The 12,785-nt window shown below is 42.4% G+C and overlaps 1 protein-coding gene across 2 annotated transcripts in view; it reads left to right on the forward strand.

Moving 5' to 3' along the window:
- The window catches only part of LOC124867706 (choline transporter-like protein 1), a 36,288-nt gene that overhangs the window by 14,404 nt on the left and 9,099 nt on the right, over positions 1 to 12,785 (forward strand). For both annotated transcript variants that reach the window (XM_047364284.1, XM_047364283.1), the window contains exons 2-6: positions 1,850 to 1,936; positions 5,171 to 5,319; positions 5,750 to 5,886; positions 9,343 to 9,436; positions 11,557 to 11,726. In XM_047364284.1, the coding sequence (XP_047220240.1) occupies positions 1,934 to 1,936; positions 5,171 to 5,319; positions 5,750 to 5,886; positions 9,343 to 9,436; positions 11,557 to 11,726 (553 nt within the window). In that variant the 5' untranslated portion in view covers positions 1,850 to 1,933. The remainder of the gene's footprint in view (positions 1 to 1,849; positions 1,937 to 5,170; positions 5,320 to 5,749; positions 5,887 to 9,342; positions 9,437 to 11,556; positions 11,727 to 12,785) is intronic.

Consider the following 12,785-nt stretch of genomic DNA (forward strand, 5'->3'; position numbering starts at 1 on the left):
CCGGATGGCCGAGCTCCTCACCCTATCTCTAAGGGAGTGCCCGGCCACTCTATGGAGGAAGCTCATTTCAGCCGCTTGTATCCGGGATCTTGTTCTTTCATGACCCAAAGTTCATGGCCATAGGTGAGGGTAGGAACGTAGACCAACCGGTAAATTGAGAGCTTTGCTTTTCGGCTCAGCTCTCTCTTCACCACAATGGACCGGCACAGCGCCCCCATTACTGCGGCAGCCGCACCGATCCGTCTGTCAATCTCCCGCTCCATTCTTCCCTCACTCATGAACAAGACCCCGAGGTACTTGAACTCCTCCACTTGAGGCAGGAACTCCCTTCCAACCTGAAGAGGACAAGCCACCCTTTTCCGGTCAAGAACCATGGCCCCGGACTTGGAGGAGTTGATCCTCATCCCAGCTGCTTCACACTCGGCTGCGAACCGCCCCAGTGCATGCTGTAGGTCTTGGATAGAGGGGGCCAGTAGGACCACGTCATCTGCAAAAAGAAGAGACGAAATCCACTCTCCAATACCCTAACCCTAAACCAGACCCCCTCCAGCCCTTGGCTGCGTCTAGAAATCCTGTCCATAAAAGTTATGAACAGGACCGGTGACAAAGGGCAGCCCTGCCGGAGTCCAACATGCACCGGGAACAGGTCCGACTTAGTGTCGGCAATGCGGACCCAACTCCTGCTCCGCTCGTACAGACACCGCATGGCCCCTAATAAAGGGCCCCCGATTCCATACTCCTGGAGCAACCCCCACAGGGCATCACGAGAGACACAGTCGAATGCTTTCTCCAGGTCCACAAAACACATGTGGACCGGTTGGGTAAACTCCCATGAACCCTCGAGCACCCTGTAGAGGGTATAGAACTGGTCCAGTGTTCCACGGCCGGGACGAAAACCACACTGCTCCTCCTGAAGCCGAGGTTCGACTATCGGCCGGACTCTCCTCTCCAATACCCTGGCGTAGGCCTTACCAGGGAGGCTGAGGAGTGTGATCCCCCTGTAGTTGGAACACACCCTCCGGTCCCCCTTCTTATGTAGGGGGACCACCACCCCAGTCTGCCAATCCAAAGGCACTGTCCCCGACCGCCACGCAATGTTAAAGAGACGTGTCAACCATGACAGCCCCACAACATCCAGAGACTTGAGATACTCAGGGCGGATCTCATCCACCCCTGAAGCCTTGCCACCACGGAGCTTTTTAACCACCTCGCTGACTTCAGCCTGGGTGATGAAAGAGTCCAACCCCGAGTCCCCAGCCTCTGTTTCCACCAGGGAATGCGCGATGGCAGGATTGAGGAGATCCTCGAAGTACTCCTTCCACCGCCCGATAATGTCCCCAGTCGAGGTCAACAGCTTTTTTTTGTATTGGTCTTAAATAATATTCTAATTTTCTGAGATACTGAATTTGGGGTTTTCATTAGTTGTCAGTTATAATCATCAAAATGAAAAGGAATAAACATTTAATATATATCGTAAGTGTGTAATGAATGAATACAATATACAAGTTCCGCGTTTTGAATGGAATTATTGAAATAAATCAATTTTTTCATGATATTCTAATATTATGACCAGCACCTGTATATTGGAGAGAGAGAGACCCAGTATAGTGCTGAAAAAAGTTGAGATAAGTTAAAAATCCCTGCTTGCTTGACAGCACTCTTTGTGGGCATTATAGTGTGACGTCTTCTCCAGCAGCAGCTGTGGCAGCTCTTTGTTTTAAACTCCTCAGTAGTTGGTTGTTTGTCTGCTGAATTTGCAACAGAGGGGAGCTGCATACAGAGAGTCCCTCACAACAAAAACAAGCTCCACAAGAATAACCACTGCTGCCTGTTTCTCATGCCTTGGCAGGGTAAACGGGACTGGAAACCGCTGGAGGAGCACAGCTGCACGGATATACCATGGCTCATCATATTTACACTGTTTTGTATTGGCATGGTAAGTCTAGAGGATGATAATGGCTGCTTGCATTGTGCACAGTTATCTTGGATCCGTTATGTTGCCTTTTTAGGGCGTGTTAGTCAACTATTTCGCTTTAGACCTTAGTACGTTACAGTGTTTTTCTAAAGCATTGACCTCTTGACCTCTACACACACCTTCATAACTGAACTAAATATATGATGTTAAACTGTTTTGTGTTACGAGGAATAATACTCTGTCTTGAAAGTATGAAGTTTGGTTTAATCATTTTCCAGGATTAGTGAGGAAGAAGGAAAACATAGTTTGATTTTACCGAGATTTTTCCTTCTTATATCTTCAACAGGACAAACATCTAGTAATGCTTAATAATTTCTATAGTTTTCACAGGGATGTTGTGTATATTAAATTGGCATCCTTTTTCTATGATTTGCTCAATTACACCTTAATTGTAACATTTTATCCAGTGGTGGTTCTTGCATTGATGGTGCCTTGGGTAAATCCCTCCTTCTGCTTATTCATAATCAATCAAATTGCAGGAAATCATAAAATTCCTATAAAAGGATCAAATGCAGTGTAATCCCATACAAGGACATAAACTAGTCTCCCTATTCTCAGCCCAATTTTTTTTATATGGTGCTTGTGCCCCCTAGCATGAATATGTCCAGTTTTTACTGGACCTATGATTCTTAAACTTGGTCTAGAATGACAAAAAAAAGCACTAAAACTGCTACTTTTGGGTATTTTCCGCATAAAAAAGTTATCAGCACTTTATGCTTAAACATTCCCCCCAACGTGTGGAAGTAATGAAACTTGTAACTATAAATTATTATTATTATTCAATTACGGCAATTATGGTAATGCATGCTGCATTTGGAGAAAGATTCATAGAGTTCGGAAAGGAAAAAGATCACTGCTGGATATCGATAGCATATTGGCATTCACAGGGATAATTTAGCCCGATCTTTAAATTTAACTGTCCGATAAAGCAGATAAAGATTTATGGGTGTCCAAGTTCAAAAGCCTGACAGCGGATCTCGAAGAAGTCGCTCGTCAGAATGACCCTCTCGCTAAAGAGCACAACTGGAGTGAAATTCAAAACCTCCCTAAACCTGCCAAACTTGTTTTTGAAACATGTAGTGCCATTCCCGACACGTATATGAACATGAAAAAATAGGTATTTGGAATCCTGCCCATCTTTTGCTCAACATACTTATGCAAGCAAGTTTTCTTGAGCATGAACTTCATAAAGTCCAAATATCGCTCCAGCCTGACAAATGAGTCCTGTGTGAAGATTAAACTCACATCCTCACTTTACAGCCCCGACAAAGGGAACCTTTATTTATTATAGACCCGGAAGTGATGTCGTTTTTTTTTATATGTTCAGGTGCTTCGCTTGATTGCTGGCTGTGAAAGAAACCTAAACGGGATGGGAGCACACTGAAATGGATTTGTCAAAAAACGTTCCTAATTTTATGTTTACTTTTTTAAAACTTCTAAGCAGCAACTATAAAGATTATAAGACCCATATTCAGACAGGTTCAAGGTGTATACTTCTCAAATGTCCAAAATTATGAAAATTGCACAGAAAACAGAACAAAAAGTTTAACAAAATGTTTTAAAAATGTTAATAAAAATTACTAATAGATATAGTTTGTTTCTCTATATTCAGTCATAGTGTTATTACAGCATTAATACCCACAGCAATCAGAAAATTATAGCTAAATATACATCCAGTTACTTATAACTGGATGTATATTATATCCATTACTTATAATCCTGTTTTTGCAAACATTAAATAAAGATGTTTACATTTGTAGTTACATTTCTTTCTTAGACCCCCAAAAAGGAATATTAAGTCCTGATTGACTTTGCCGTTGGACACCAACATTTTATTTTTACATTTATCATGTGCTAGGGCACAAAATCAACCAAAATGTAAAGTGCAGATAACGGCATTGAATAAACTTTTTCAAATGATTTGCACTAAAACTGCAATCCTTTCAGACCTGTATTAATCCCACTAACTTGGGGGGTGTGTATACCCTAACAACATGTTATCACTGTCGCTGGAGTGATTCATTGGCCTTCCTTAAATCACTGCAACAGCCAATGGAGCACAAACAGGAGCTCTATCTTTAACGAGTATTTCATTTTCTTCTGTTCTTCGACAACCTCCATGGTTCTTGTCTAAGCCAGTTGCAGTTTGACTCCCAAAATGAAAAGTGGTTGTTAACAAGTGTACAAATAAAAAAACCTGAAACATCTGGAGTGTACTGCCAAGTAACTACTTTTTTAGAACCTTCTTTCATTGCATTTATGGCAGCCAACACTTTTGGGGTATGTCTCTACCAGCTTTACACATCTGGAGACTTAAGTTTCTGCCCATTCTCCTTTGTAAAATAGTTGGAGCTCAGGCCTATTGAATGGAGACTTTCTGTGATTATCAGTTTTCAAAACGGGACACAGATTCTTTACTGGCTTTAGGTCTCAGCTTTGACTGTCCCATTTCAACACATTAATAAGTTTTAATGTAAACCTTTTCATTAGAGCTCTGCCTGTATGTCAAAGGTCATTGTCCTGGAAACAGAACTGCTTTCTAAGTGTGTATTGCCCTCTAACTCTAGTCTTACCATCTACTTAAACCAGCTTTCGTTCCCTGTCCTTCCTGAAGAACACCATCCCCACAGCATGATGCTTCCACCACCCTTTTTGGTGTGTTCAGGGTGATGTGTAGTGTTAGTTTTTCACCACCAAAAAGTTAAATTGTAGTCTCATCTAATCAAATCATCTTCATGTCAATCTCCCAAAAAGGTCAGATTTGTGGAGTTCTTGACTTATTGCTTCCTTGTTGACAAATTCTACCACCTAAGCAGTGGATCTCAGCAGCTCCTCCAGAGTTACCATGGGTCCCTTGGCTACTTCTTTGATTTACTATTATATTGTTTTATTACCCAACCCTACTTTAAACTTGATCTCCCTACTTGTCGGGCGGGTTCTCAGAACAGCAGGGTTTGTACTGCAATTTTTGAAATTTTAAATAAGGGATACCAGTTTGAGGGAGGATAAATGCATATGTGTGCTACACTTTATAAAATATTTATTGTCAATGAACATAAACGCCAACTCACTGCAGGAACCACCAGCCCTCCTGGCTCATTAGAAATACACCCAAAAGCATTAGAGATTGGTGAGTTACTTAATGCTGTTCCCTTAATTGTTAATGTTCTCTTCTTCTAACTTTGACGTCTGCAGGCCTTTATTTGTGGCTTTGCCATCGCCACAGGAGGTTCCTCCCGTCTTGTCTCTGGATATGATAGTTATGGCAACACCTGTGGCCGGAATAACACAGACAAGAAGATTGACGGAGTACCTTTCAGTGGCGCTGACATGACGGAGAAGAAGTTAGTACTCCTGCACTTTAGACATTCTTTCTCAGTTAATTTACTAGAGTCTTTTCATATAATTAAGGATAAGAAACTCTTATTTTGTATCATATTTTTATCATTTGTCTTTTTGAATTATTTTGGGCTGTAGTTTGCCACCAGCATTCAGCTTGAAGGCCTAGCTTCACTGAAACAAAGGGGAATGCTTTATTGATGGGCTGTTTGCCCATTGAGGCTTTTGGGAAAAAAAGGCGTTTCAGCAACAAAGCAGGGTCTGTCCGATGGGGTAGCAAATGCCAACATCTTTTAAGTTTCAGCCCTCGCTGACATTGCAACCACAAAACGGATTTTCATCAAAGAAAACATTCTTTCACATGTCACATTGTATCATGTTGCAACAGTGGGTGGTTTTAAAATCTAAAGCTCTTTTTTTTTTTTTTTTTGTTAGATATGTTTTCTTTTTAGAGCCTTGCAACCTTGACCTCATCAATAGAAAAATAAAGTCCATTGCCTTGTGTGTCTTCAAATGTCCAGCCACAGAACTGACGACATACAAAGAGGTGAAAGATTTTGCACTCAGTAATGGTGAGTAAATAATCAGAAGTGGAAATATCTAAGGCTAAATGCGCTCCAGTGTGGTAATTACATGTGTTGCTTTACCTAGCCGCAAAATTGCTACTTAGATCATATGTGTGGAGGCAGTTATCATTTAGTTGTTTTGATCTGGGAAGATTGGCTGCTGATTATTTAGGTCCTATAGATTGTGGAATGATGCGTTGTCTGGATATCCCTGGAAGTTTCCACTGCATGGTGTCTAAATAATCTGGAAACCTTTCAGTAATCAGAATCAGAATCAGCTTTATTGCCAAGTTCGTGCATACAAACATACAAACAAGGAATTTGACTCCGGTACACTTATCTCTTTTGTTCTGTTTTTGCATTACAGAATATACAAATTTACAATGTACAATATACACATATATAAATAAAAAGGTGCATTTGCAACATCTGTATGCTGTTGTTTTGTACTCTATTAAATGTTCAACAGAGAAACAGCCTGGGGGAAGAAACTGTCTCTGTGGCGGCTGGTTTTAGTAAACAGTGCTCTGTAGCAGCGGCCTGAAGGTAAAACTCTAAACAGTTTATGTGCAGGGTGTGTGGGGTCTGCAGAGATTTTAGCAGCTCTTTTCCTGACCCTTGACCTGTATAAGTCCTGGATGGAGGGAAGGTCAACCCTGATTATTCTCTCTGCAGTCCTGATTATTCGTTGCAGTCTGGACCTGTCCTGTCTTGTGGATGAGCCAAACCAAACTGAGATGGATGAAGACAGGATAGACTGAATGATGGCAGTGTAGAAGATGACCAGCAGCTCCTGTGGAAGGTTGAACTTCTTGAGTTGCCTCAGGAAGTACAGTCTCTGCTGGGCCTTCTTCTGAACAGTGTCTATGTGTGAAGACCATCTCAGGTCCTCAGAGATGGTGGTTCCTAAGAACCTGAAGTGGTCCACAGCTGATACAGTGTTGTTGAGGATGGTGAGGGGTGTGTATGGGGGTGGTGTTCTCCGAAAGTCCACCACCATTTCCACAGTCTTGAGTGGGTTCAGTTCAAGGTAGTTTTGACAACACCAGTGGACCAGCTGATCCACCTGCTGTCTGTATGCAGACTCATCACCGTCCTGGATCAGTCCAATGACAGTGGTGTCATCTGCAAACTTAAGGAGTTTCACGGACGAGTCCAATGAGGTGCAGTCATTTGTGTACAGGGAGAAGAGGAGTGGGGATAGAACACACCCCTGAGGGGCACCAGTACGTATTGATCTGGATCGGGAGAAGATGCTCCCCAGTCTCACCTGCTGCTGTCGGTCCGTCAGGAAGCTGTTGATCCACTGACAGGTGGAGGCTGGGACGTTGAGCTGTGTGAGCTTCTGGTGGAGGATGTCTGGTATGATGGTGTTGAAGGCCGAGCTGAAGTCTACAAACAGGATCCTGGCGTACGTCCCTGGGTGGTCGAGATGTTGCAGGATGAAGTGTAGACCTAAGTTGACAGCATCATCTGCCGACCTGTTTGCTCGGTAAGCAAACTGCAGGGGGTCCAGCAGGGGGCCTGTGATGTCTTTCAGGTGCTTCAACACCAGCCGCTCAAAGGATTTCATGACCACAGACGTCAGGGCTACAGGACTGTAGTCATTTAATCCTACGGTGGTGGGTTTCTTGGGAACCGGGACGATGGTGGATAGTTTGAGGCAGGAGGGGACCTCACATTTCTCCAGTGACTTGTTGAAGATCCTTGTGAAGATCGGAGCAAGTTGATTTGCACAGGCTTTCAGACATGATGGGGAGACGTTATCAGGTCCTCCAGCTTTCTTTGTTTTCATGCGCTGAAAGAGCCTGTTTACATCTTCCTCGGAGATCTTTAGTGCAGGCGGAGGATCTGAAGGTAGGGGGTTGGTTGCTTTATGGGAGGAATTTGTTCCTGAATGGGATGTAGAGGGGATGATTTGAGGTGTGAATGGCTTCTTGTCATGTCTGCAGTAGAAGCCATTCAGACGGTTGGTCAGGAGATGACTCTGTTCAGGATGGGTGGAGGGGCTCTTGTAGGCAGTCAGGTTTCTCAGACCAGTCCATACAGCTGAAGTGTCACCAGTAGAAAGGTTGTTCTTAAGCTTCTCACTATAGCTTCTCTTAGCTGCTTTGATCTCTTTTGTTAGTTGGTTCCTGGCCTGCCTGTACCGCGCCCAATCTCCACTGCTGTGAGCTTCTTCCTTTTCCCTGTGCAGATTCCTGAGGTGTGGAGTAAACCATGGCTTGTTATTCCCAAAGGTGCAGAAGGTCTTGGTCTGCACACACATGTCCTCACAGAAACTGATGTATGATGTCACCACATCAGTTAGTTAGTTTAGGTCAGTGGCTGAAGTTTCAAAAACGGTCCAGTCTGTGCATTCAAAGCAGGCCTGTAGCATCTGCTTTGATTCCTCAGTCCACTTCTTAACAGTGTGAACCTTGGGTTTGGAAGCTCTTAGTCTCTGTCTGTAGGTTGGGATGAGGTGGATTAGATAATGATCCAAAAAACCCAGAGCAGCCCTGGTAACAGCATGATATGAGTCCTTTAAAGCTGTGTAACAATGGTCCAGTGTGTTTTTGTCTCTGGTGGGACACTTAATATGCTGTCTGTATTTGGGGAGTTCATTTGAGAGGTTTGCTCTGTTAAAATCTCCCAGTATTATGATGAAAGAGTCCGTGTATTTTTTCTCCACGTCTGTAATCAGCTCAGCAAGATGTTTTTCCGCGGCAGAAGTGCAGCCATGCGGTGGAAAATATGAGCCGATTATTATAAACGAGGAAAACTCTCTCGGTGAATAAAACGGTTTACAGATTATGGAAAATGACTCCAGATCAGGACTACATGTTTTTCCCAGCACTTTTACGTCTCTGCACCAACCTTCATTTATATAAAAGCAGATTCCGCCTCCTCGCTTCTTCCCCGATAGCTCCGCGCTGCGATCTGCTCTGAGCAGCTGGAAGTCCGGCAACAGCAGTGCGCAGTCCGGGATGTTTTCACTCAGCCATGTCTCAGTGAAGCAGAGAACCGCTGATCCGCGGAGGCCCGTATTTTTACCGGTGAGGAGAAGCAGCTCGTCCATCTTGTTGTTGAGAGAGCAGACATTTGCCAGGTGGATTGAAGGCAGTGGTGTGCGAAGTCCTCTTTTGCGGAGCTTTACCAGCATGCCAGCACGCTTTCCCCTCCGCCGCTTTCGGCGCAGAATCCCGTATAGAGCCACAGTTCTGCTTGCCAAGAGCTCAGTGAACCTCGGATTGATGAAAGATGGTGAAAAAATCCCATGAGAGGACTCTCTGATGTTGAGAAGTTCCTCTCTACTGAATGAGACCACAGAACTGTGGCTCGAAGAACATAAAAACACACAAAATACAAAGAGAGCGAAGCTCCGAGGCTGCCATCGTTGGCGCCATCTTGGTTGCTGAGAGATTTTCTCCTATCATAAATATCTTGCTTCTGAATCATTTCCTTGTTTTCTGTTGTTAGGGTCTCATCTCTGCTCCTATGATATTACTCCAACAAGATATGAAAGTAGCTCTGACAGACACACTAAATGTCCAAAACTTCCTGTTCCAGCAAGGTGAGTCAGTTCCATGTTTTGAGATTTTAAAAAATGTCTTTGTTTTTTGTTTGTACACTAGATGCAGTAGGTTACAAAAATATTCAAACCCACTGAAGTGAATCCACATTTTGTCATGATATAACCATGAAGTTTAGTATATTTAAAAGGGGTCATAGTGGTAGATCATCAAAAACTAGTGCTTTATCATGAAATAGAAGGAAAAAGATGCACTGGTGAACAATTATTTGTACAAATAAAAATCTGAAAAGTGTGATGCACATTTATATTGAGCTCCTCAGAGTCAACTATGTTGTGAGGGACCGATCAGTAAAGGCATATCGGACACATATTCCAAGTGGGTCTTTATTTTACCCAACAAACTTCAAAAATAGCAAAGTTCCAAAATATAGCTTATGGGCCCATAAAAGAGGTCAGCTAAATATAACTCTTCTCAAAATGGGAACTCACAAACTATTAGCTAAGGAAACAAAATATACACAACATAACTCCAAACTGACCTAACACAAAGACACAAGGTTAACCTATATAGTGAATTAGCCAGACCATTCATACACAATAGGGGGGAAACAGAACTAAACATCACTACTACCCAAGAACCAAATGATGTAAATTAACCTAAACACCCCCCTAGCTGACTGGCAAATAGTTGGTCCTGCTGAGCTGGCATTATGCTTTCTAAGTCCTCAGCTCTTGGACACGCCTCTTTCCAAGACAGGAAGCAGCCGACTCCCAAAACCAGGTAACTCGAAAAAGAAAAACATAATCAACAACAACAAACCACTTCGTGCTGCTATCTGTGTGTTCCATACTATTATTGTTAGTTATAGTAAAGAAATTAATGAATTACCCAACAAAAACACATGTTTAATCTCAAAACAAAACAAACTTATGAGGTGAGTGTGTGAATTGACTTTACCAAAGTGGGGCTGAAGCCATCACATATGTAAACCCCCCTTTCACTGCAATTACAGCTGCAAGTATTTTCAGCTGTTGAGCAAGATTTTTCTGCCCCTTATTCTTTAGAAAGACATCTGTAGCTCAGTCAGACTGGATGGAGGCCACATCTTAAAGTCTTGCCACAGGTACTGTGGCAAGTAGTCTAAGTCTAGACTTTAACTGGACCGTTCCAACACATGAATATGGTTTGATCTGAAGTCTTTTACAACCTTTAACAGTACGGCCCTGTATTTAGCTCCATCCATTTTAAATCCATTCTGACGTGCATCCCTTCCCTTGCATCCCCACAGTATGATGCTTCCACCACCGTGTGTCACCTTGATTGGTCTGGGGTGATGACCATTGGCACCGTCTCTCTCATGTATTCTGTGTCCCCTACTTGGCTGCTGGCAAACTGCAAGTTAGACTTCTCATGTTTGTTTCTGAAAAAAAGGCCTTCTTCTTGCCTCTCATTCATAAAGATCAGATTTGTAGTTTGTAGAACTAATTCTATAGTTTCCTGTAAATACATTCTCCCACCTGAGCTGTGGGTCTCTACAGCTCTTCCACAGTTATTATGAACCTCTCAGCTGCTTCTCCGATTAATGTGCTCTTTGTTGGTCCTGTCAGTTTAGATGGATGGCCATAGTAGGTTTTTTATTTCTGCCATTCCCTTTTCAGATGATGGATTCCCCAGTGCTCTGTGAGATGTCCAAAGCTTGGAATATTGCATAACATTAACCCTATTTTAAATTTTACCACAACTTTATCCAATCTGTCTGCTGTGTTCTTTAGGTCTTTATGATGCTGTATGTTGTATGACTAATGTTCTCTAACACAGTTGTTCCCAACTCTGGTCCTCAGTGCCCACTGCCTTGCGTGTTTTAGATGCGTCCCTGCCAGTGGGTTGGTCTGCCATATAAAACCCAAATAAAATACAGTGAAGGTTAAGGTTGAAACAAGATAAAGTGTGGAAAAGTTCAAGAGGTACGGATACTCTTGCAGGGTACTTCAGCTTGCAATGAGAGGTCGACATGTCAAAAAACGTGGAAAAGTGCAGGGAGTGTGAATATTTTTGAAAACCACTGTAATTAAAATATTGGACCTTTCAACCTCGGAGCTGGGATTCAAGTCACTTTTAATTGTGCTCAAAATAATGCCTTTTACCTTCGTGTTTTCAGTAAAGCTGCCCCCATCTTCCACCGCTGTATCCCGACGGACATTGGCTGCTATGCTGAATTCGCCCAGGCTTTCATGACGTTTGTCAGTGACAACACTGTGCTGCGGCGTGTCGTTGCTGGAGTGTTGACCAGCAAGGAAATCATCATGGGTCTTTGTGTTCTGGCTTTAGGTATAAAACGTTGGTATTTGTCACATACAGTGCATGAAATGGATCTTTTAATTGGTTATCGAAGTGTTATCAAAAGAAAACATGCTTGTAACGGTTTGGTTTTCTGCCTTCCCACTGCTCAGCTCCTGCTGCTCATGAGGGTTAAGCAGGAAGGAAATAGTTGGAAGGGAAACTATTTTTGTTACTAAACAGAAAAAGAAAAACAGGAAGCGTCTGAGTGGATACAGACGTTGGATCCTCTAAAGTTAGGCCTGTAGGCAATGATTTAGTATCTGCTTTGAGTTCTCTTCTTGGTACAGCAGAAGAAATGGGGCTAATCATACGGCAGATCGGATCTTTTTACCTGAATTATTTCATTTGTCTGGTTTGGTTCTGATTCTCAAAAGATGAATCATAGTAGGACACAATTTTCTTTCATGACCTCGAGGTCTGTTTGTTATTGACTCTAAAGGGTTTTGTTTCTTAGGAAATTCATGCATTAGCACGACAATAAATACAGTCATCATAGGCATGGGCATTAAATACAGCCTTTAAACTATTGTATTTAAGGTGGTATTTTTATACATCTAACAGAATTTAAAAAGCTTATTTTGTGTAAAACTATTTATTGTTTTAATTAATATTGATGCAGCATAATTTAAGTTATTAAAAAGAACAGTATAACAAAATGTAAACATTTATTAGTTATCTACAAAGTGTCCAGCTTTGTTTTTCTTTATCTTTGTTTCTCTCCAACTCTCCTATCTTTATCTGTTATATATGTCTTTAAATACTCACATGCCAAGATCAGCCTTGTACAGCCAGGAGGAGTATTTCCCCTCTGACAACCAACCCAGGTCTAAGCCTTTTACCTGGGATGTGTTGACTTTTATTGCCTGAAAGAGGCAGGACCTGGAGCACGTTGCCTAGTTTCTATAGTTGAATATGGAGTAGGAGAGGTTTAGGTGCTTAGTGTTGCTATCGTCACAACTGTGGGAAATTTAAAATAAAAACAGATTCATTTTAGCTTGTTTTGCACGTGGTTACGAAATCTTTTCTGGCACGGCCTGCGTCTGAGGT

This window comes from Girardinichthys multiradiatus, chromosome 5 (genome assembly GCF_021462225.1).
Source record: "Girardinichthys multiradiatus isolate DD_20200921_A chromosome 5, DD_fGirMul_XY1, whole genome shotgun sequence".
Taxonomy (NCBI): domain Eukaryota; kingdom Metazoa; phylum Chordata; class Actinopteri; order Cyprinodontiformes; family Goodeidae; genus Girardinichthys; species Girardinichthys multiradiatus.